Source organism: Thermothielavioides terrestris, chromosome 2, assembly GCF_000226115.1.
Source record: "Thermothielavioides terrestris NRRL 8126 chromosome 2, complete sequence".
Lineage (NCBI taxonomy): Eukaryota > Fungi > Ascomycota > Sordariomycetes > Sordariales > Chaetomiaceae > Thermothielavioides > Thermothielavioides terrestris.
Genome location: NC_016458.1, coordinates 5,821,603 through 5,843,876, shown reverse-complemented (window position 1 = coordinate 5,843,876; position 22,274 = coordinate 5,821,603). Strand labels below are relative to the sequence as shown.

The window sequence follows — 22,274 nt, the reverse complement described above, 5'->3', positions numbered from 1 at the left end:
TGGATGGGGTACGGGCGCTTAAAGATGCTGACCGTTTCTTCTCCGTTGTAGGATGGTTCAGTTCGAGGCGAGGTAGCTGACGCTCCTTGGATCTGGATCTGTGGTCGTTGGTTGGAAGACGGGCTTGGGAGGAGGGGGACAACGATGGCGCGCACGACGGCTTCCCCATGCCGTCTTGCAAATGTGAGGCAGAAGGAAGCCGGGGAGGATAACAGCCACTGGGTATTGCATTCGGGTACGGCGTTTTGGGGGATATGAAGAGGCAAAAATAGGGTAACGAGGTATCATTTTTGAGTTCCCCTGTCAATCCTTGGTCTACCTAAAGCTGGTATCATGTCCAAACGCCGATAATGCATGTCTGATGCCCGTTTCCCCGTCGCACGAAACCTGTGCGCTGCGCCCCTTCCTTCTGCGCTCACCGCTATCGTCAGCGCTGTGTGTGCAGGTACTTGGCAAAGCTGGCATCGGCCGTAATAGAGTCCTCTTGCTGCTGCATCGCCGCCTCGTATCTGGCCTGGAGTCCCTCTCGGTCCTGCTCGTCGTCGATCTCATCGTCACTGTCTTCATCTGAGCTCAGTTCCCTCAGTGGCCCCAAGGCATCGTCATCCTCGTCCTTGGCTTCTCCGGCAGCGCTTGACGGAACCGCCCCGCCCATTGACATGCCCTTCATCATCTTCTCCAGTTCCTTTTCCCGCCGCCTCTTCTTGTCCTCTTCCCTCTCGGCGCGCCTGCGCTCCAGCTCGGGTTGGTAATCCCGCTTGAACTCCTCGGCCTTTTCTTTGACCGCCTCGAAGAACTCATCGATTCCGATCCCCTGCAGGGCGCTGACACTGACCAAGTTAAGATGGTGGTAGAACTCGTGCAGCATCAGGCTCATGCTGTTCAGAAGGCTGCTCATGTATCCCGTCCCAGCGCCTTCGCCTTCCACCCCACCAAAAGCGTTGCGGTTCTCGTCCCCGTGCAGAGCCTCTTGGAAAGCGTCAAGGTCGGTCATCCACTCCTGGGCGAACGACGCATCCTTGACATCGGTCTTGTTAAACGCCAAAATCATGGGCAGCTTCGACTTGTACATGATACTGCAGGCGTACAGCATGTTGCTCATGAATGTCGCCGTGGAGCTCGTACGCGGGGTATCGATTATGTAGGCAATGACGGTGGGGAACGACGAAGCGAGCGAGTCGAGTAGGATGGTTCCTGACGCTGACCACATGAACACTTCAATCTGCCCGGGCGTGTCGACGAGGATATGCTTGATTGGCTTGCGTGTCGGATTCGCCGGGTCTAGCGCGGCCCGCTTCTCCAGGAGGCCCAGGATTTGATCCACCTTTGTTGCGAAGAGGTTGAGAGATGTCGTGATGCCCCCATTGGGCCCTAGACGGTACTCTTCCATCACCTTCTTGTAGTTTACCGAGTCGCGAATGTCGATATTGCTCTGGAACGACGTATTCGTGACGGCTGGGTCAAGGTTGATTACATACGGCGGCTCCTTTTTCGCGTGGAGGTGGGCGATGATCCGTTGCATGAAAGTCGTCTTGCCAGATCCTAGAAAGACTGTTAGTGACGCTGCCGAGGGCGACAACAAGCGGCGATCAACCGATGACAGACCTGCCATGCCGATGCAGACCACGACGACGGGCAGCTCAGATTGCCCGGCTGGGTCAGTCGCTGAGGAAGAAGCCGACGCCATCCTGCAAATGATGGTGTTTGCAGTGTAGATCGAGATGACTTTGGCAAGTGGTTCTGTAGGAGCCAGAGCTGCCAAATGCAGTGGTGGGGTTAACGACTGAAAGATTAGACGTTCTTAGTGGGGTAGCTGGAACAGTATCTGGCACAGTGTGCCCTCCAATCTGCTTCTGACTGTGACTTCCAATCATGTGCCTGGGACATGATTTCAAAGCATGACCGGGTACCCCCGGGAGCTACTGTACGGGTTACGAAATTTGATCGCAACTTTACATTACGGAAAAATGATTTTGAGCGCCAGTGAGCCGAGCAGAGAGTTGTCAGAAGGACAGAAACAGGCAGGCAAACCGGAGGAGAAATTGGAGAAATGGAAGTAAAGGGCAAATGCAAATATGTACGGAATATTACTATTAAAACGTTATAAAAGGGAAAAGAAACAACACGTTTTGCTGAGATACCGTTCCTCCTCTTCTGTACTTTCGGTAAGGCGAGGTTGGGCAGCGTGCCAACCTGAGTCTCTGCCGACATGGTTGGTAGGTGGTCTTGTGGGTTGCAAGTACGGAGATAGTGTATGCGCCTACATACAACGTCTGTGAGCGTGCTCATTCTGTTCAATTAATCTGTCGAACAGCCGCAATATTTACTGACTGACCGGCCAGTCTCACGTCATCCAATTGGGGACAAAGACTCGTCGAGTGCTGAGGATGCACGATTGATTGTGGACTCTTGGCGGCACAGGCATTGAGAGAAAGCGGTTGGTTCCAAGGGTCAATGGGCGGGCTGTCCGGAGGACGGATCGCTCAGCAGCGCCCATCCATGCCGTCCACGTTTTTGGCCCCCTCGAAGCTGCGCCCCGAAAATAAAGACGGTTGTCCCTCCCCTGCCCACCGCTCCTCATTTCCTTTCAAATCCGGTGTTGGTTCTCCGTTCCCTGAGCATCCGCGAGATCTCGTCCCAACTGCTTTTCCTGTGTTCTCTCCAGTCTCGTTATTGTGGCTTGATAGACCGTTGTGAGCTTTGCGCCATCTCGTTAAGATACACTACCAGAACCAACAACAGAGAGGGTCCTCCTCACCCTCTCACACCAGCCATCCGCCATGTTGCGGAAGAAGGACACCTTCACCGTCATCACGCCCATCCCGAGCTTTATTCCGCGCCAACTGGCCATCGATATCCTCCACTCGCACTCCGAGGTTATCACATTGAACCCGCTCGTCCTCTCACACAAGCCCATTGCGGCCCCGCAGAATGCCGAGACTGACGAGTACTACTCGACTTGGTACGAGATCACGGAGCGCATCCAGGTGCTCCCTGGCATCGGCAAGATGGGCGCTTCGACCATCAAGTTCAACGGTTGCTTCCACAATATGCCGTGGGGCCTGCAGACTCACATCTACGCCCCCATGAACGTCGATCTGCGCAACACCTACCGCATCGCGGGGAACCAGCCGGGCGTTGAGCCGCCGGAACCCGCCGAGATCGGCCTGAAAGCCCTCGGCGCCCCCTCGGACGGGCTGTACCTGCGGGAGGATATCGAGATCAGGTGCAACGTGACGATGCTCAACTTCGTCAAGTCGCAGCTGAAAAGGGCCGGCGCTGAGATGGTGCGCCGCATCATCAAGAAGGCCGAATTGCTCGATGCCGGCGTTCTTCAGGCCATGATCGAAGACGGCAAGCTCAAAACACTCAATCCGGCGGACCGAAGCCAGTCGGTCAGGTCACCCCTCCCGTCTCCCACCAACCTTCATTACGCCCCCTCCGTCCGAGGCTCGCCGCCCATCGGGTCGCCGCCAACTCCTTATCAAGTCCCTCGGATACAGTCGATGTATGCTCCGCCACCCGGTTACTACCGCCCAGGCACTGCAGGATCACAGCAAGGCGGCGCGTACCACCCACAGGCCCCCGCCTTCGGTTTCGGAGCGCCCGACGGTCCCCAGGAGCTCCCGGCCGCGGAAGCAAACCAGGACCCGGTAGAAATGCCCGGTGACTTTTACCATGCGGCACCCAGTCTCCAGCCCGGCAGACAGTCACCCCAGCAAGCAGGTCATTCTCCCCCTCTTCCAGGCAACCGGGACTCAGTCATCGACCCTCGTCAGCACCCCAACACAAGCCCCAACCCGTCGGTTTCTGGACAATGGACGACCCCAGTCCCCCGTCCCGTCTCCATTTCCTCCAATCTCGGTTCTCGATCGCCAGGTCTCGACAGTGGGGCCTTTCCAGCACCGCTAGCACCCCACCGCGAGACAAAGGAGGAGCATCAACACGAGAGACAGGCGGACGCCAAGCACACCTCGCAACCAACCCAGTATGTCCAGTATAACCCAGCCGACTACGCCAAAGCGCCGCCGGGACAAGCTCAGTACGGGCACGGGCAGTTGGGGCAGAGGTACAATTACGCACAATGAGCTGTTGGGCGACCCATTTCCTTGTTACGATATGTGGGGGATTCGTTGGCTTATACCCGGGTGTTCTTTTGGTTCGCAGTTCCAAGATTGAGGCGTTGGGCGTCGTGTATTTCAAGGACAACCGGTATAGCGATGTGATCTTCCTCGCAAATACGCATGATCCTTCTGGGTGCACCAGCCTAACCTACGTACTACTGCCGACCTCTTCTGTGTTCTGCCCCTCATCTGCATTCCTTGTGCCCGCCGCTGGCCTGCGGTTGCAAAGGAGCTGACGCAGCCCCGGGGCACAGTCCAACTATCATCGACGATGACGACCGTCAACCAGTTTTGACCTGCATGGACACACCAAACGCACCGGGCTGCTTGGTGGGAAATAAATATGCGCTGATGCTATGTTTAGGAAATTTAAACGGCGTTGCGACGCAGGTCGCCTCGGTGGGATCGTTGAGACGGCGTCTCTATCACATACACTAAATTACGCAATCTTACCGCTACGGTGTAGTGTACTTGCATACTGCTGTGTGTGTAAGAACTCGAGTGATGGAGGTCAAGCAAGCCAGGGGCAGATTGAATCTGAGATGGCAGCCGTCAGGCGAGGACCCTGGTCTCGAGCGCACCGACCTCGGGGTGCCATCTCAGCGGATCAGCCCACGGCCCCGCGGGTCGCCGCGCGGCCGCGTCGTCGCAATGCTCTCATCAAGCCGGCCAACAATGAACTTGAACCACAAAGGCCGCGCACGAGGCCCGATTTGGCCCGCATCGACAAAGACCTTTCTTCCCACATACAAAGAACGCCAGGTGCCCGTGTCTTTGACATACAAACCGGAGAAATCTGTCCCGGATCCCGGAAACGGCCGGAAACGGCGTTCCCAGGCGTTGTCCAGCCTGGGTCGCATGGATCGGGAGCTTACGGCGGGTTGTTTTCCCGCCGGCCTGAGCTGGCTCTGAGAAGAGCAACGTAGCGACCTCGCACGGCATTCGCGGCTGAGCACCGGCCTCCAGTCGGTGAGATCCAGCTGCCGGCACAGACTAACAGCGGGAGGTCAACCTCCCGCTCACTCAGCCACAACCCGGCCGCGCGTGTTACTGTTGACAAACAAGTAAACCATCTCCGACCATCGCTGTCCAATGGCACGTGTGCCACGGTCGCCAGCCTCGGTGGTCTTGGGCTGGGGCTGAAGGATGCAGGTGACGCGGCATTCGAGGTAGGTGATGGCAGCGCCGGCCGAGACTGCAGGGCGCGTTCAAGGGCATCCCAGCCGGGTCAGTGAGGATTCAGCAGAGCTTGGGATGAAGCAAGGCACATTGGCACATCTCTCCAAGCTTGGACCAGTATTGGGCTGTGTACCAAGTATTGGCCCGCTGCGAGTTCCTCGAATCGGCTTGGCCTGTAATTAACAGTGCCCCACCACACGATTCACGCACTCAATGCAAGTTGTGTCATTGGGCTAGTTAGCGGACATTGTGAAATGCAAATTAACTTAACGTTCGTATGGGATCGACTTTTTTAAAATGACAACCCCCTTTTTTTTAGAATGACAACCCCAAGGGGCGGCCCGTGCGTCTCCCACCAAAATCTTGCAGCGCGCGTCACTACACGGCCAAGCTAAGATGTCGCTACAGTAATCGCGATTTGAATTGTCGAAAGATCCCAGTATTCAATCGCTACCTTATTTGACAAAGAGGGCACTTACAGAGACGGATGCAATGCTGCAAAGTATACTTGGGTCGAAGCTCAATGTAACATCTTATCGATAAAGGACGATTACGTGACTCGTAGTCTTCACTAGATAGGGTAGGCGGTCAAGACCGGCGCAACATCGTCGATTTGCAGCATTTCTTGTGGCGACGCATTGCTTGGGTGTGTGGGTGACGTGCGCTGCAAGATTTTGGTGGGAGACGCACGGGCCGCCCCTTGGGGTTGTCATTCTAAAAAAAAGGGGGTTGTCATTTAAAAAAAGTCGGTATGGGATTGACTGCGTCTTGGCAGGTCTGAGCACGGATCTCTCCCGGCCATAGCCCGGGAAAACATAAGGTAGAACGCAAAGACAGAGAGGTTTGGGGTCTGGGGGCTGAGAAAGCCAAGGCGAGACCCAGTCTTTTCGTGTTTTCTGTCTGGTCCAGTAATCCGCAAACGGAGAGGAGCGTTATCTGGGGTGGGCCACAGCAGGAAGAAAAACCTATGCTGTTGCCTGAAATGATCCTCGGCATGGAGCGACCAGAGAGCTCCACTTACACCGATTTCAGTTGCGCTCTGAAGATACGCAGAACGTCGTGTATTGTGAAACTTTCAGCGCTGCCTCGAAACGCGAAATCCGAAATCCGTCACTGCTCCATGCGGTACCGACTTTGTACCTACACAGTGTAATCACCCAACTGACAGACGGCAAAGAACCTGGGTCGTCGTGGGGAGCCCCACTTCCAGTGGGTCCCACAGTGCACGTCCCACGTCGGTCGCCCAGGGTACGTCACTTTCTGGAAATTCATCAACAGCAGAGTCTTGGCATTCGATCAACCCCAGACATGCACTCAGCTTCCGCTGCCCAATTGAAGCGACCGACATGGACAGCCTAGAAGAGTTTGAGAAGGTTTTAGCCGCTGAAAGGGCCGAGAAGGATCGCGTGGCGCAGGAGAAAGAAGAAGGGCGCGACCGCAAGCATAGACACCATCATCATCGCCGCGACAGATCCAAGGAGCGCGACCGACATAGCGAGAGACACCGGCACCGGGATGCGGAACAGAGGGGAGACGAGCGCAAAGGGCACAACGGCGACAGAGATCGGCGCAGCCATTACCAATCTCGAGACGACAACTCGGACGAGGAGAGGCACCGCCACAAGCGCTCTCGCCATTCTCATGCCGAAGAACGAGACGGCGAGTCGAGGCACCGGCACAGACACAGGGAGGGGTCAAGGGAGCGCTCGAGCGAGCAGCACGATGGCACACGTGGGAGGCGCGGGACAAAGGATATCAAAGACCTGAAGCAGTCCGATCCGAAGGAGGACCTCCCGCTCCCGGACGAGGAAAAAACGCCTGCGGGCGCGACTCCGCTGGCTCGGGACTCGTGGATGACGGCGCCCTCGGCTCTGGATGTTGACTATGTTCACCGAGGTGTGAAGAGAAAGAGCCCGTCGCCAGTGAGGGACGAACCGCCCAGAGTGCTGCATAAGCGGGAGCTGAACACAAGGCTGGGTCAGGCGGAGAGCACATATGAACCCCAGGGGTCTCCTGCGCGCGAAGTGACCTACAAGTTTGGAGATGAGGGATCGCAATGGAGGATGACCAAGCTCAAAGCGGTGTATACCATTGCGGAGCAGACGGGTCGTCCTGTTGACGAGGTTGCCGAGGAGAGATATGGTTCTCTGCGGGAGTTCGACGACGCGAGGGAGGAGAAGATGGAACTGGACCGGCGAAGAGTGTATGGTGAAGGATACGTCGGCAAAGAAAAACCCACCGGCGAGCTCTACGCGGAGCGAATGGCCAAGACCCGGCCCGAACCGGCTCGCTCCTCCCCGACTCCCCAGCCCCAGCAGGGCCTAGTCAGCGAAGACGTGGTGCAACCCGCTCCTCCGATGGACCAATCCACCCTCAACCGCATGCGCGCCCAGCTCATGAAGGCAAAGCTGCGCAACTCTCCCGACGCCGCGAAACTCGAGGCAGAGTACAACGCAGCCATGGCATCCTTCAGCAGCGGCGCGGTGTCCAACAATGCCATCGTCCTGGGCGCGGCGCACAACCGGATGCTCGCCGGCCCGCGCGGCGAAGTCAAGCCCGTCACGACAAAGCGCGGCCTCGAGCGTGGCCAGGTCGAAGAGAACGAGGACATGTCTATCGAGGACATGCTCCGCGAAGAGCGCCGCACGCGCGGCCAGGCAGGCGGCGAAGGGCTGCGCCTGGCGGAGCGCATCGCCAAGGACGCGCGCTTCGACAACGACCTCGAGTACCTGGACGAGAACGCCGAGAAGCTCGCCAAGCGCGTCCACAAGTCCGACGCGTCGCTCAAGAACATCGCCGTGGCCGAGTACAAGAAGCTCAACCGCATCCTCGACACCTGCCCGCTGTGCTCGCACGAGGACCGCGCGCCGCCGCAGAACCAGCCCCTCGCGCCCGTCATCTCGCTCGCGACACGCACGTACCTGACGCTGCCGCCGGCGCCGGAGCTCACGGGCGCCGAGGGCGGCGCGGTGGTGGTGCCCATCAGCCACCGCACGAACCTGCTCGAGTGCGACGACGACGAGTGGGAGGAGCTGCGCAACTTCATGAAGAGCCTGACGCGGCTGTACCACGAGCAGGGGCGCGAGGTGGTCTTCTACGAGAACGCGGCGGCGCCGCACCGGCGCCTGCACGCCGCGCTCGTCGCCGTGCCCATCCCGTACGAGCTCGGCGACACCGCGCCGGCCTTCTTCCGCGAGGCCATGCTCGCCGCCGACGAGGAGTGGGCGCAGCACCGCAAGGTGATCGACACGGGCCGGAAGGCGCGCGAGGGGCTGGGGAAGCTGGCCTTCCGGCGGAGCTTGGCGAAGGAGATGCCGTATTTCCACGTGTGGTTTACGCTGGACGGCGGGCTGGGGCATGTGGTGGAGGATGCGCAGCGCTGGCCGAAAGGTGACCTCTTCGCGCGGGAGGTCATCGGGGGCATGCTGGATACCGAGCCGGATGTGATCAAGCGGCAGGGACGGTGGACGAGGAATGATGACCGCGTGGAGGGTTTCAAGAAGCGGTGGCGCAAGTTCGACTGGACGAGGGTGCTGACCGAGGGCGGGTAGCGGCAGCTGCGAAGCAATGTTCTCTTTCTAAGAGCGCGCGAAAGGGTCGAACTACCTCGTCAACTCGTTGAATTTGGGTTTTGCAAGGGACAAAATGCATGAGATAGACAATGTGAAGATCCTTATCAGAACGCCCCAACCACAGAACTCCAAATCCATGATTAATATCAGCTTCGAAACCCTATAGACTTAGTGCTGATCAACCCTCCTCGGCATCCATATCATCTCGGCTCGATGCAGGCGCCGCCCTCTTCCTCCCCTTGCCGCCCTTCAGCACCGACCCCTTCTTCCCCCGCTCGTCTATCAGCTGCTTCATTTCGTTCTTGGCGTGCCGCTGCGCCTCCTCAACCCGCGGCTTGAACACCATGACCTCGTCCTTCTCCAGCGCGTACTCAGTGAGCTTGGTGCCCAGCGCTGCCTCAATCCGGAGCCAGATCTCAATGTCGCTACGCGCGGGTCAGCTTCGCTTCCATGGTTAAGCTAATCTTGACGGTTGCATGGACTTACTACTGCGTCACAATGCTAATGGCGTGCCCCGATTTGCCGGCACGGGCCGTCCGACCGACGCGGTGCACGTAGGTCTTGGAATCCTGCGGCAGGTCGAAATTGAGGACGCAGTCGACATTGGGGATATCGAGACCGCGGGCGGCGACGTCGGTGGCCACGAGGATATTGCGGGAGCCTGCGCGGAACTTGTTCAGGGCGCCGAGACGGGCGGACTGCGAGAGGCCGCCGTGCAGCGGGATGGCGCCCATGCCGAGGGTGCGGAGCAGGATGGCTATTCGCTGCGTCTCGAGGACGGTACGGGTGAAGATGATGATGGTCTGGCCAGCGAATTCGTTGCAGAGGTAGATCAGGTAGGTGTCCTTGTGCATGTGCGGGATGAAGAGGTAGTTTTGGACGAGTGTCGCGACAGTCTGGTATTTGGACGATGAGATGCTGACCTTCAGCGGGTCGCGCAGACTGGCCCGCTGGAGGCTTTCGACTTTGCTGGACATGGTAGCGGAGAACAGGAATGTCCTCCTTTCTCTAGGCAGGAACTTGAGAATCTTCTCAAGGATGGGGCCAAAGTCCATGTCGAGGAGCCTAAAGCGACGTGAGCAGAGACACTCAGGAGTCGAACCCCAAGAGGGTACCTTACCGGTCGGCCTCGTCCATCACCAGATACTTGAGGTTTCGCCTACAGGCCAAGCGTCAGCATACCATTATTTCTGACGCGCGACTCAGCAACGGCCTTACAAGCTGAAGCCCTTGGTCTTCTCCAAGTGATCTAGGAGCCGCCCAGGCGTCGCAACCACCACATGCGGCTTCTTGCCAAGAGCAATCGCCTGCTGCACCATGTCCAGTCCGCCGAGAATCAGAGCGCACCGAAGCGAAATCAGGGATCCCAGCGCCTCAAAGGCTTGTGTGATCTGTGCCGCGAGTTCTCTCGTCGGGGCCAAGACCAGTGCGAACAAGGGCTGCGGCTTGTCGAGGAGAGCTTGGAGGATTGGGAGAGCAAACGCAGCAGTTTTGCCGCTCCCGGTCTCCGCGATACCAATGATGTCGCGGCCTTGGAGGGCGAGGGGGATGGACTGCTCCTGAATCGGGGTTGGCCGCTTGTATCCCAGCCGGTCGCAGGCGTCGCAGAGCGAGTCGACGATCCCCTGGTATGGCCGTCAGCCGCGATGCAGACAATGGTTCAAGGAGGAACACGACATACCAGGTCCCGGAACGACTTTGGGGCAGGATTGCCGCCATCCTGCCTTGAAGTATTGTCCATGGTGGCAGACTCGGTTTCGGAGCTCGACGACTGTGTGGGTTCTGGTGCGGGCGGAGGTTTTGGCTTGTCCTTGGGGGCTTGGATTGAAGCCTCCTTCATGGCTCCAGTCTCATGAGAGACTTTCCTGCGTTTAGTCGACATTGCGGCATCCACGTCTCAATCCGCACGAGATGTTGCTGTCTGGTTGATCCGTTTTTTTGGACGGTGAACCTCGATGATCCCCAAAATTCCCATGCTTATCGGGAGTGGGGCACCCGCGATAGTCGAGACAGACCCCACCGAAATTTTTGCCAGCCTTGCATATCCCATACCCAGAAACGTCAACGGATTCGGTTCGGGGCTGCAGCTGCATTCACACCCCAAGCCGAGCAGCACTCATTCTTCAGAGAACACGACCATGGCCCGGCGGCGGACAAAGAAGAGAACCCATGTCGGGGCGAACAATCCTGTCACTCCGGCGGCCGTCAATGGCCATGCCAACACACGAGACCCCAAGAGCATGGTGATCCGGATAGGCGCGGGCGAGGTCGGCACCAGCGTCAGCCAGTTGGCGACCGACGTTCGACGCGTTATGGAGCCCGGGACAGCATCACGTCTCAAGGAGCGGAAGGCGAACAGGTTGCGCGACTACGTTACCATGTGCGGGCCCCTTGGAGTCACACATCTCCTCCTCTTCTCCCGGTCCGAGTCGGGAAATACAAATCTGCGGCTTGCTATTGCGCCCCGGGGGCCTACTTTCCATTTCCGAGTCGAACAGTACTCCCTCACCAAGGATGTCAGGAGAGCGCAACGGCACCCAAGGGGTGGAGGAAAAGAGTACATCACACCTCCGTTGGTACGCAAGCGAAAGTCCAGATCGGCCTGAGGGACCATGCTGACCGCCGCCACAGCTTGTCATGAATAACTTTACCAGCCCGACATCCGACGCGAACACCAAAGTCCCCAGACACCTCGAGTCTCTCACCACAACCGCCTTCCAGTCTCTTTTTCCCCCGATCAACCCTCAGACCACACCTCTGAAGTCGATTAAGAGAGTATTACTCCTCAACCGCGAGCAGTCCGATGACGGTACTTTCATCGTCAATTTCCGGCACTACGCCATTACCACAAAAGCGGTCGGGCTATCGAGGCCCCTAAGGCGACTCAAGGCGGCAGAGAAGATACTGAAGTCCAGTAAGGACAAGAAAGGCGGGCTGCCGAACCTCGGAAAACTGAATGACATCTCGGAGTTCCTCATTGGTGGCGAAAATGGCGAGGGCTACATGACGGACGCCACGAGCGGGAGCGAGCCGGACACCGACGCCGAGGTCGAAGTGCTCGAGACAGCCGCCAAGAAGGTGCACAGCGGCAAGGCCCGAGCTGCAGAGCAAGAGGGTGACGATGAGGAGGCCGGGACCAACAACAATGTCGAGCGGCGGGCGGTGAAGTTGGTCGAGCTCGGGCCGCGGATGCGGCTACGCATGACCAAGGTCGAGGAGGGCCTCTGCTCAGGCAAAGTCATGTGGCACGAGTACGTCCACAAAACGAAGGAGGAGATCAGGGAACTCGAGGAGAGGTGGGAGCGGCGGAAGAAAGAGAAAGAAGCGCGCAAAAAGCAGCAGAAGGAGAACGTGGAGAAGAAGCGCAAGGCGAAGGCGGGCAGCAACAAGTCAGGCGAGGCCGAAGGGGTTGGTAAGGACGATAAGATGGACGTCGACGAGTCCGACAGCGACTTGTACGAGGAGGATGCATTTGACAGTGAAGGGCTCGAGGGCGACGCCGAAGAGCAGGTCAACGCCCGGATGGAGGAAGGTGGAGAGTGGGAGGACGAGGAAGAAGAGATTGCCAAAAGCAAGCGTTCAAAGAAGAAGTCGCTGCGAACATGATGCAAAAGATGTCTTCTCTTCGTTCGCACATTTACTGCCTATTCTCAAAGCTGGCACTCCTGTACCGTGACCTAAACACCGCCAATAAGTGTTTGAGGCGACCGAAGGTTGTATATGCACAGGCATGCTAAGTGAGCTCTTTACAAGCCGCAGATTGTGCATTTTGAGTTCAAGTTCATCTGGCTCATCAAGCCGTCACAGGGGCTGTAATATCAATCAACCGAACTTCTGCAGTCAGTACCGCCAGCACCCGGTCTCTTAGTCAATGTTGATCGGGATTGTTTGTGTAATTGAGACTAAAATGAAAAGGAGATCTATTTTGGCCGGTTGAGTAGAGTCCCATCGTTTTCAAACCAAGTGATCCCATCCCGACTCTCTCTGCTGAACCCGTCGTTCCAACCCACACTATCACATGCCAATGATGCCATCCAAGGCAGATCCGAAAACACCCGTTCTGCTAACGTTACCCGCTGATGCCGAAAAAATGCACCCCTCCCAAGCGCCCAGGGGGAAAAAAAGGAGGAAAAGAAGAAAAAAGAAAAAAGAAATGACAAAAAAATGAAAGGGAAAACGCCGTGATATCAATGCAATGCCATGCAAAAGGCAGTAAATGAACAAGGACGGCACCACCAACCCAAACCAGCAAACCAACCACACCCCCTGTTCCTCACCAGGAGTCTTCCTTCAGAAAGAAGAGCTCACCGTCCTCCCCCGCTGCTGCGCTGAGCCTCATACACGCGCACCGCGCGCTCCAGCGCCTCCAGGCTGTCACGGTCGCCGTACGCGTCCGCCATGGCCGCCTCCCGCCGCCGCTGCTGCTCGGCCTCGACCTGTCGCTGTTGTTGTTGTAGCTGCTGTTGCTCAGCCTCTCCGCCGGCGAGGTATGTCGTTGCCGCGTAGCCTGCTGTGACGGCGGCTGCCAGGGGTGGGATCCTTTTGCTGCGAGGTTAGGATGGACGCCGGTTGGGATGGAGATGGTTAAGAGAGAAAGGGGGGAGGTTTCTTGGGGGTGGGAGGGGTGGGGGGGAGGGGTTGAGAGCGCAGTAACGGGCTGGACGGACCATTTCAGGCCTCGGGCTTTGCTTCGTGAGGCGTTGTGCAGGTAGGGGAGGAAGGACGGGTGCACGCGGGCTGAGGTGGAGAGGGGGCGTGCAGTTGAGGGCGGACGGCGGTTCATTTTGGGTTATTGTGCGGTATTGTGCGGGTTTAGGTGGTCACGCGCGAGAGTTGGCGATGGCTTGTTTTTGGCGTTCAAGGAGTGTTCACTTGTGGGAGGGAATGTGGTTGTTGCCGAGGTTGCCAGGGATGCTGAGAGATCAAATGGAGTTCTGAACAGAGTGGAGGGATCGAGAGATGGTCTCAGCATGCGAGAACCAGAGAGGGGGAGGAACGGTTCTCAAACGAGCGCTGCAGGACGGGAAAAGCCGCGGTGAGACGGGCACTGCCGCTGGCACTAGGAGTCAGCCCATGGGTGGCACAAATTTGGGGGTGTTGGGACCGTCGCCGGCTGTCCTTGGTAAAGTGTGCTGCACAAGCCAGACGTTCGGCATGGATGTGGTGTGACTAGCGGACCACAGTGGTTCGGTTCTGCAAGCAATTTAATCCATAACCGGACCTATCAGCGTTCAGGCATCTCCGCTTCCCCGGATGTTGCCGCGGATTTTGAATGGCTGTCTCGGCTGGGGGTGGGGCCCATTCTTCCAGAGGTAAATTGAGAACTGCACTTCCGCCCGTCTTCGTCGGTCGGGCGGGTTTCAGACATGTTACTTCACTACACTGCACAGAGTACGTTACCCGTATTCCACACACATGTACGGAGCTAGGCACGACAGGTCGTTCATCTGGCCAGTGCTCGGAACCCTCTGAACCCGGCCCTGGCCACACTTGTCGCTAGGGAACCATCATCTTGGCCCGGGCTATGCCGCTCAGGTTCTCTGTACCCCCGGGTTAACCCTACTAGAGGCAGGCCATGCGGAATCCAAATCTCGAAAACAGCCAGTCTCGCATATGGAAGACTAAGGCACAGCGAAGCGGTAGTGTGGCTTACAATGAGGTTGCGTTGTCCAAGTCGGTTTCTGAAGACTACCACTCCCGTACCTTGGTTGCGGCCATTGAGGCAAGCCGCTCATTCATCTGGTTAGAGGCGGGAAGCAAATCTCGCAACGAGCAGGTTTCAGATACGGCGTATGACATCCGTGCTGCTTACAGGTTCCAGACCTTCCATACGATGGGATGCCCATCATCTAGAACATCCATACTGCAATTCCGCATCGACGCCAACGTCCAAGTAACTGGCAGTTACAGCACGCAACAACAATGCCACGGCGACCCGTAGAGCTAACAACGACTGTATTGACAATCAACGGACAGCTGGATTAGGCACAGCCAAAAACTAAGCTACAGAGCATCAAACGAGCGTCAAGAAGCGAATTATACCACGACCACAGCCGTAGCAGCAGCAGCCACTGCCCCAAGCAGCAAGAAACGAGGCAGGCGCATCGGGACAGCTCTTCTCTCTCAGCTAGCAGCAGCCACGCAGTCTGGAGATCCATCCACCCTCAACCCCCGTGCCTCCAGCCATCCCCCTTTAACCCACCAGCTCGATCTTGCAATACTCCCCTTAAGCCGGCGGAGCTGAAGTCGGGCGCGGGCCACCGGGGTGAGGCCAGGTGGGAAGCGGACCGGTGGGGTGGGGCCAGGTGGGGTGAGGCCAGGTGGGATGGGGACCGGTCGGGTGCGGCCAGGTCGGGTGAGGGCCGGTCGGATGAGGACCGCTGGGGTGCGGCCAGGTCGGGTGAGGACCGCTGGGGTGCGGCCAGGTCGGGTGAGGACCGCTGGGGTGAGGGCCGGTAGGGTGCGGGGGACGGGAGTGGGCCGGGCCGGAGGGAATCGGCGGGGTCGGGTCCACGTCGTCGCGCTTAGCCGGGGGCTTCGCCGCCGGAGAGGACGTCGGCTTGGGCGGGCGGGAGTGAGGTCCTGTGGGGCGCGGCGGGCGCGAGTGAGGTCCGGTGGGGTGCGGCCAGCTATGAGGAGGGAGCGTGGGGTGCGGACCGCTGGGATGCGGCCAGGTAGGGTGAGGGCCAGTCGGGTGAGGACCGCCGGGTTGAGGGCCGGTCGGGTGGGGACCGGTCGGGTGCGGCCAGCTGGGATGAGGGCCGGTCGGGTGAGGACCGCCGGGGTGCGGGCCAGTAGGGTGCGGGCCATGGGAGTGTGCCGGGCCGGAGGGCACCGGTGGAGTCGGGTCCACGTCGTCGCGCTTGACCGGGGGCGCCTCGTGGGAAACGGTGGGCTTAGGCGGGTGAGAGTGAGCCGGGCCCGTCGGGATAGGAGGCCACGAGTGAGGCCCGGTGGGCTTAGGCGGGTGAGAGTGAGCCGGGCCCGTCGGGATAGGAGGCCACGAGTGAGTGGGCTTAGGCGGGTGAGAGTGAGCTGGGCCCGTCGGGATAGGAGGCCACGAGTGAGGCCCGGTGGGCAGGCCGGAGTGGGGGGGACGCGGGCGTCGGGTGCCCGTGGGGTGAGGGAAGCCGGGTCCGCTAGGCAAGGACCATGTCGGGCGGGGACCGCGGGTGTGAGACGGGGGAGCGACTCCTCCCTCACCGGCTCCCTGGGCAATAGGAGCGGCGACGGCCGGCTGGAGGGCCGCAGCGGCAGCCAGGAGGGTAACCAAGATGCGCGTCATCTTGACAACGAATTGGCGGAGGAGAGAGTGGCCGAGAATATGCTCAGGACTGAGGCTGCGAGGTCGACGCCGAGACCCTGTCAGACGGAGAGTCGGCCGCTGAGTTGACTGAGCCGCCCTTATATAGACTTCTGGGCTGCTTGCGAGCGCCTCCCCGAGTTGGGCGAGCTTCGGAGTTCTTCCGTAGCGCCATCATGATGCCTTCAAGATCAACGATGATGCTAGGGCGGCAAGCAATGTAATCAAGGATGCCGATATTGCACTGCAACCCATCGGCGTCCTGTTAATGATGTTTTCCCATCTTTTCAACCCGTCCTATGAGCATATCCATGGCCCGACTGTGTCTGGCGGTCGTGGTAAAGCCTTGCTGCTCGTTAACGACGTCGCAGCGAATCTTCTAGGCGAGACATTCAATCTACTGGATGGAACCTTGGCAACAGGAACAAGCACCACGAATGCAGATCGCTCCGCAACCGCCGAACCATACTGTGTCTTGCGTATACACAGTCTAGGCAAGTACATGTTTGACTCTCCTACACAGGTCATCTGGTCGCGACAGAGGCTCCGACCCCTGGCAGTAAAATACCGGAGCTGGGGGGTAGAGAGGAGTTGCGGCAGGCCCCCTTTTTTTCCGCCCAACGAAAACCTGGGGAACCGAGAGACGGGATTGCGCAAGCTTTGCCGTAATTCGCTAAGTTGCGATCGCCACAATCTTTTAATTCTGAGCATGCGGATGGTTGTCCCGAATAGCTATTTCCAGACCTCGAGCGTTCCGTGAACCTGGTAGATCGCCAGGGTCGCCGGATGCGCCAAGCAAGCACAATGGTACAAGGTCCGCCTTCTGCCGGATGGTGCTCAAATCAAGCTTTTTAGCCCCGTTTCATATACCAGGGGGCTCCACTTGCACCTAGTTTTAGTTGCCCCCTCTCCTGCGGAGAGGGGGGGACAAAATCATGGGACAGTCAACAATGGGGGGATAGAACAAATCTCTATACATTTTCTTAGCATTTATATTAGTATCGACATTTGCACCTCAACCACTCAACCAATTTATATTGCATTACCTTTAAACTTTGTCCAATTGCAAAGAGGGTACTAAAGAGCTTGAAAATATAATTATTTTTAAATTAAATAAGTTGTTGTAAGCTTTTACTTAGTTATTTGTAAATCCTTTATACAAGTTGCTATCTTCCTTTTGCGTGAGTTGCTGTCTAACTTACTATTGTATATTAGTTTAAATATACTTAAACAAATATATAATCTTAATCCATTTTAAAAAATATATATATCTAAGCCCTCTTAGTAACTGACCTAAGTTTTAAAGCAATGCAATGCAAATTGGTTGTGTAATTTAAGTACAATGTTCTGCGTTAACGCGGATACTCAGAAAATGTATGGAGAATTGTTCTGTCCCTCAATTGTTGACTGTCCCATGATTTTGTCCCCCCCTCTCCGCAGGAGAGGGGGCAACTAAAACTAGGTGCAAGTGGAGCCCCCTGGTATTCTGCCGGTATTTGAGGTCGACGATCATGAGTGGATGGCCGCAGCCCCTTGCTGCCTTGTGTCGGTTACTGTCAATGGACACCACCGCGCGGGGTCAGATTTTAGCCTCGAAAGTGCCGGTAAGGCTACAGACCCGGTTCCTCCTCAAGTCCTCGTTTCTACACTAGCTCCGTGGGGGGCTAGACCGTTCTATGTCGAAATGTCCTAATACAGTTCATATGGGCACGCGAAATGAGGTCCCAGACACTCAGCAGCCTGGGAACGGCCGCAGTTCACGAATCAGCGTTATCACCGAGTACTGCGAAGTACGGATTACCCACGCATTCTTATGCTTGCATGATGTAGGCTAACCCGAACTACATGGCCGTCTCGCTGCCGGAGATATATGGACCGTATCCTACCGTAGTGACTCGTCGTCGACACCAGTGGGACGACTGGGCTCGGTTTTCAACGTTCCAGGAGACGTCGTTGGCGTGTCGCGTGGAGGATCGAGACCAATCGTCCGGTGTCCCAAATAAGTACACGGAGAAGTCTCTGCGCTTCTATGTAGACGTTGCGCAGGCAAAGTTGGGAGTGGACGGGATAGACCGAAGCGCGCCAATACCGAGAGAGGCCTGGGGTGTCCGAGATCCCGGCCGCCGCCCACATTCCGGCACGGAGTAGTGTAGTCCGGATGCCCAACCAGAACGGCTTCCCTGTGCATCAAACAAGACGAGAAACCCTGCGCTTGCGCAGTTTTGTACCTGATGCGCAGAGTAATTGCTGTAGCACCCTCTCTTGTCACCTGGGAAGGAGCGCAACCTAGGGATGCCCGGCGGGATCACCGATCTGCTGTTTGGTTCCGGTCTACTTGAGCCGGTCAGCCATATAGAAAGTTCCGCATTCTGTTGTCAGTCGTCGACCTCAACGGCGGCAATTCTAGAAAACAAGACTGGGCGGAACCTGGATGGGGTCAGGGTTGGATGCTGTCTCGCGAGTCTGCCGTCGCCGCGGGCGCAAGGCACGATGTCCGTTGCAAAGGGACAACTTGAACACCAGGTGCAGGTGGCCGACCTGAATTGACGTGATGGAGGTGTCGAGAATCAGGACTCAGTCGATGAAGCGGCCCTGCTGTCGCTGTGGTTTCCAAATACCTCACCACTGCTGAGAATGGTTTTAGTACCTATGCAACGGAGCACTGGGAATCGGAGTTCACTAACACCCATAGCCTTCCATGCATGCTGAGCACGCCCAATGACGTGCTATCGCGTGGTGTGCGGCCACTTTACGGTGCAGGAATGAACTTCTGAAGAAGACATATATATATACACTTAAATGCTCCCCGAGGCGGTGGATGAGGGGCCGATGTCCACGCTAGGATAACTATAACGCAGGCCTCTTATTAATAAGATTGAATAGATCTAACAGCACGAAGAGGGTTTCTCCCCACACCATCACCCCTTTTTCGGGCCAAATTGCCTCGGCGCATCCTCCCTCTTTCCTGTCGGCTGGCTGTTCCATTTGAGTTCAGTACTTGGTTTCCAAACTCTTGTGCAACGTTACGATGGATAATTGCTCCCAAATGTCTCGTCGCCTCTTTCGGCAGGTTAAGCTGGGAAATCTCAGGGCGCCCGATGGCACCATGAGCCACCCCGGGCGGCAGAAAGACCCAGAAGCAGATAAGGGGCCGTCGAACAGGGTCGCAGCAGCGCCGTAACTATGTACAGTACTCATTTAACGTTACCCCACAGTCTTCCCAAGAGCTCACACCCAACATACCTAGTGAACGTTAAAATGGTTGCGTTACCACATGTGTGACGCTGTGCTGCCGTGGCATTGGCTGCGTCTGTGGTCTGCACAGTACAGGGTGCAGCCCTGCGACGGGCACAATACCCCTTAATCAGTAGGGAAGTTGCGCAACAAGGCACGACGGGGGACAGTTGTGTGCGTTTCCGTCTACCCGGTTTCGTTCGCTTTGATGTCCAGAGGGCTGGCCAAGACTGGGAGAAGTCAATTATCGTGGCAGTCTCTCAGAAAGGACTGCTCCTCGACTCCAGCACAAATCGACGCTTGATTATATTCCGCTCTAAGTAAATACAGGCTCGTCCTCGTCACTTTTTTCCACCGACGGCGTCTACACTAGTGTCGTTTGAAACATTGACCTCATTCTTAATTTCACCCACGTGCGCCAAGCGGGCGTGGGCCGCAGCCTGGAGGCAATCATGGAGTGCGGGGAGGGGGTGGCCTTGTCCATGAGACCTGTCACAGGGCATGGCCCACGCCCTGGGTCTGAGACACACTGCACCCCACGGGAAGGATGGAGATAACAACGGTCCCTGCATGGTTTGATTAAGACCTCCCTAGTGGTCGTGGTTTGAGAGGAGAGACACCACCAGACACCACCCGACTAAGACTAGCAGCGATTTTGAGGCATTTGATCACGTAGCAAAATTCCGTACGCGTGACGCCAGTGGCCCCCACAGAGTAGTAGAAGCCCGGTTGCTTCATGGTCCTCGGTGTTTTGCTGATGATGGAGCCAGAGGAGTGCAACGTCGCAAATCTAGCTCATGGAGTGTCTTGGAGATGCGATTGGTGACCTGCAGTAAGAGGTGTTGGCATATGCCTGATGGGAACGACGCCAGTACCTAGATCCTTGCTGGCTCTTGTTGACACACGTAGCATCTGGCATGTGATGGTAGCAGTCCGCCGCGTCATTTGCGCAACTACCAGACGCCACGACTCTTGAACTGAGACCTTCGCAGCTTATATATACCACCCAGGTGTTGATGCCCGTCGCACAGATGTGGGATACACTGCACAAGATTCGTCAGGAAAACCCTCTTTCCTCTCAGGCCCTTGGTTCCCGAAATGGCCATCAGTCATACCAGCATTGTGGCCCTTTGCGGCTGCATCTTTTTGCTACCTGGAGTGCTGGCCGGCTTTAACCCCAGCGCTACAGACAACATTGCCATCTACTGGGGTAGGTGCTACGAGCATCATGGGCTAGGCAGTGAGTGGACTTCAGGGAACTGATGCAGGCAAAACACAGGGCAAAACTCCATCAACCGCGCGGGCGGCCAGCAGCGGCTTTCCTCGTACTGCTCTAGTAATGAACCCCTACTCCCTCCCTCCCTCTACTACTCCCCAGTACTAACACCCCTCCCAGGCACGCCCTTCAACATCATCCCGCTCGCCTTCCTCACGTCTATCAAGAACCCGACGTCTCTCAACTTTGCCAACGCAGGTGACAACTGCACCACCTTCCCAGGCACCCAGCTCTTGCAATGTCCCCAGATCGAGTGCGTCCCTCCCTTGACTTCACTTCTTTCCCCCTTTAAACACCCCTCTCTGGGCCCTCTCAGAGACCGAACGAAAACTTTGCACAGACACTCATCCTAACCGTCGCCATGCACCGCACCGCGCTACAGAGAGGACATCCAAACCTGCCAGTCCCTCGGCAAGACCATCCTCCTCTCCATCGGCGGAGCGACCTACACGGAAGGCGGCTTCACCTCGGCCGACGAGGCGACGACCTGGGCCAACACGCTGTGGAGCATGTTCGGCCCGCCGACCAGCGATAGCTCGGTCCTCCGCCCGTTTGGCTCCGCCACCGTCGACGGCTTCGACTTCGACTTCGAGGCGACCACGGCGAACCTGGCGCCCTTCGCCGCCGCGCTGCGGGCGAATATGGACGCCGCGAGCAGCAGTGGCGGCAGGCGCTTCTACCTCTCGGCCGCGCCGCAGTGCCCGTTCCCGGACGCCGCCATGGGCGAGGCGCTGTCAAGCGTCGCGTTCGATTTCGTCAGCGTCCAGTTCTATAATAATTACTGCGGCGCGACGTCGTACGTGTCGGGCGCCGGTGGGCCGGGGAACTTCAACTTTGAGACGTGGTATGTTGCTCCTCCTCCTTCTGCTTTTGCTTTTTTTCTTTCTTTCTGTTAGTACTGTTGTGCAGGCTTTTGGACTGGGCGATGCCCCGTGTGTGTCTGCGTGGATGCGCGTGACGGTGGCTAATATGACTGGCGCGTAACTAGGGACAACTGGGCGAAGACCGTGAGCCCGAATCCGAACGTCAAGGTGCTGCTGGGCCTGCCTGGGAGTGCGACGGCGGCGGGGAGCGGGTACGTCAGTGGGCAGCAACTGACGAATGTGATCGATTACTCGCGGGGGTTTTCAAGCTTTGGGGGCGTCATGCTGTGGTAGGTGCTGGCTTAACGGCCGCAGAAAGGACATGTTGGCATGCCGTGGCTGACTTGGAATAACTAGGGACATGTCGCAAGTATACGGAAATGCCGGTTTCCTGGACAGCGTTGTTTCCGCTCTCGGAGGCCAGCTGCCATCTAAGACCACAACGCCGACGACACTAACAACGGCCACCGCAACCTCCGCTCCAACAGGCTCACTGGTACCCCAATGGGGCCAGTGCGGTGGGACCGGGTATCAGGGGCCGACGCAGTGCCAGCCACCATACCAGTGCGTCTCCGTCGGACCTTGGTGGTCCCAGTGCGAGTAACGTGGGCAATCAGTCGTTGGGTATCCGGTTGCTGGTGCTACTTCGGTCCCTCTCTGGTGGGGAAGTGGTGGGCAGTTCAGGGGCTAGCTATCCACGGAAACTGAATTGACCTTCCTCTG

The 22,274-nt window shown here is 57.6% G+C and overlaps 8 protein-coding genes across 8 annotated transcripts; 4 read left to right on the top strand and 4 right to left on the bottom strand.

Annotated features, from left to right (window-relative positions):
• Window positions 1–51: 51 nt before the first annotated feature.
• On the bottom strand, window positions 52–1,734 carry THITE_2114569 (uncharacterized protein). The gene is made up of 2 exons (XM_003652750.1): window positions 1,606–1,734; window positions 52–1,542 (listed from the first exon to the last, which is right to left on the bottom strand). Exons 1-2 carry the CDS (start codon window positions 1,685–1,687, stop codon window positions 428–430), a joined length of 1,197 nt encoding a protein of 398 aa, XP_003652798.1. The 5' UTR covers window positions 1,688–1,734; the 3' UTR covers window positions 52–427.
• Window positions 1,735–2,681: 947 nt separating this feature from the next.
• On the top strand, window positions 2,682–4,284 carry THITE_2114567 (uncharacterized protein). Its single transcript, XM_003652749.1, has one exon. The coding sequence runs from the start codon at window positions 2,781–2,783 to the stop codon at window positions 4,086–4,088; it is 1,308 nt and encodes a 435-aa protein (XP_003652797.1). The 5' UTR covers window positions 2,682–2,780; the 3' UTR covers window positions 4,089–4,284.
• Window positions 4,285–6,649: 2,365 nt separating this feature from the next.
• THITE_2144021 (uncharacterized protein) lies at window positions 6,650–8,854 on the top strand (the record flags this gene model as incomplete). The annotated part of the gene is made up of 1 exon (XM_003652748.1): window positions 6,650–8,854. One exon carries the CDS (start codon window positions 6,650–6,652, stop codon window positions 8,852–8,854), a length of 2,205 nt encoding a protein of 734 aa, XP_003652796.1.
• Window positions 8,855–8,953: 99 nt separating this feature from the next.
• THITE_2114564 (uncharacterized protein) lies at window positions 8,954–10,808 on the bottom strand. Its single transcript, XM_003652747.1, has 5 exons — window positions 10,557–10,808; window positions 10,094–10,500; window positions 9,996–10,034; window positions 9,362–9,940; window positions 8,954–9,300 (listed from the first exon to the last, which is right to left on the bottom strand). Exons 1-5 carry the CDS (start codon window positions 10,755–10,757, stop codon window positions 9,054–9,056), a joined length of 1,473 nt encoding a protein of 490 aa, XP_003652795.1. The 5' UTR covers window positions 10,758–10,808; the 3' UTR covers window positions 8,954–9,053.
• Window positions 10,809–10,887: 79 nt separating this feature from the next.
• Window positions 10,888–12,730, top strand: THITE_2114560 (uncharacterized protein). The gene is made up of 2 exons (XM_003652746.1): window positions 10,888–11,451; window positions 11,507–12,730. Exons 1-2 carry the CDS (start codon window positions 11,014–11,016, stop codon window positions 12,479–12,481), a joined length of 1,413 nt encoding a protein of 470 aa, XP_003652794.1. The 5' UTR covers window positions 10,888–11,013; the 3' UTR covers window positions 12,482–12,730.
• A 1-nt stretch (window position 12,731) lies between these two features.
• THITE_2114558 (uncharacterized protein) lies at window positions 12,732–13,749 on the bottom strand. Its single transcript, XM_003652745.1, has 2 exons — window positions 13,543–13,749; window positions 12,732–13,414 (listed from the first exon to the last, which is right to left on the bottom strand). The coding sequence occupies exons 1-2, from the start codon at window positions 13,656–13,658 to the stop codon at window positions 13,180–13,182; spliced, it is 351 nt and encodes a 116-aa protein (XP_003652793.1). The 5' UTR covers window positions 13,659–13,749; the 3' UTR covers window positions 12,732–13,179.
• A 1,352-nt stretch (window positions 13,750–15,101) lies between these two features.
• On the bottom strand, window positions 15,102–16,160 carry THITE_2128521 (uncharacterized protein; the record flags this gene model as incomplete). Its single annotated transcript, XM_003652744.1, has 1 exon — window positions 15,102–16,160. The coding sequence occupies one exon, from the start codon at window positions 16,158–16,160 to the stop codon at window positions 15,102–15,104; it is 1,059 nt and encodes a 352-aa protein (XP_003652792.1).
• A 4,350-nt stretch (window positions 16,161–20,510) lies between these two features.
• On the top strand, window positions 20,511–22,155 carry THITE_35493 (glycoside hydrolase family 18 protein; the record flags this gene model as incomplete). Its single annotated transcript, XM_003652743.1, has 6 exons — window positions 20,511–20,622; window positions 20,692–20,748; window positions 20,809–20,941; window positions 21,071–21,532; window positions 21,677–21,841; window positions 21,909–22,155. 6 exons carry the CDS (start codon window positions 20,511–20,513, stop codon window positions 22,153–22,155), a joined length of 1,176 nt encoding a protein of 391 aa, XP_003652791.1.
• Between the last annotated feature and the right edge of the window lie 119 nt (window positions 22,156–22,274).

Excerpts from the sequence above, each read along its gene's own strand:
- THITE_2114564 (XM_003652747.1), bottom strand. The coding sequence starts at position 10,757 with ATGTCGACTAAACGCAGGAAAGTCTCTCATGAGACTGGAGCCATGAAG. Across the intron at positions 10,501-10,556 it reads CAAAGTCGTTCCGGGACCTG|GGGATCGTCGACTCGCTCTG; the intron begins GTATGTCGTGTT and ends CGGCCATACCAG. Across the intron at positions 9,941-9,995 it reads GTGATGGACGAGGCCGACCG|GCTCCTCGACATGGACTTTG; the intron begins GTAAGGTACCCT and ends ACGTCGCTTTAG.
- THITE_2114560 (XM_003652746.1), top strand. The coding sequence starts at position 11,014 with ATGGCCCGGCGGCGGACAAAGAAGAGAACCCATGTCGGGGCGAACAAT. Across the intron at positions 11,452-11,506 it reads AGTACATCACACCTCCGTTG|CTTGTCATGAATAACTTTAC; the intron begins GTACGCAAGCGA and ends CCGCCGCCACAG.
- THITE_2114558 (XM_003652745.1), bottom strand. The coding sequence starts at position 13,658 with ATGAACCGCCGTCCGCCCTCAACTGCACGCCCCCTCTCCACCTCAGCC. Across the intron at positions 13,415-13,542 it reads AAAGCCCGAGGCCTGAAATG|GATCCCACCCCTGGCAGCCG; the intron begins GTCCGTCCAGCC and ends TCGCAGCAAAAG.
- THITE_2114567 (XM_003652749.1), top strand. The coding sequence starts at position 2,781 with ATGTTGCGGAAGAAGGACACCTTCACCGTCATCACGCCCATCCCGAGC.
- THITE_2114569 (XM_003652750.1), bottom strand. The coding sequence starts at position 1,687 with ATGGCGTCGGCTTCTTCCTCAGCGACTGACCCAGCCGGGCAATCTGAG. Across the intron at positions 1,543-1,605 it reads GGTCTGCATCGGCATGGCAG|GATCTGGCAAGACGACTTTC; the intron begins GTCTGTCATCGG and ends CAGTCTTTCTAG.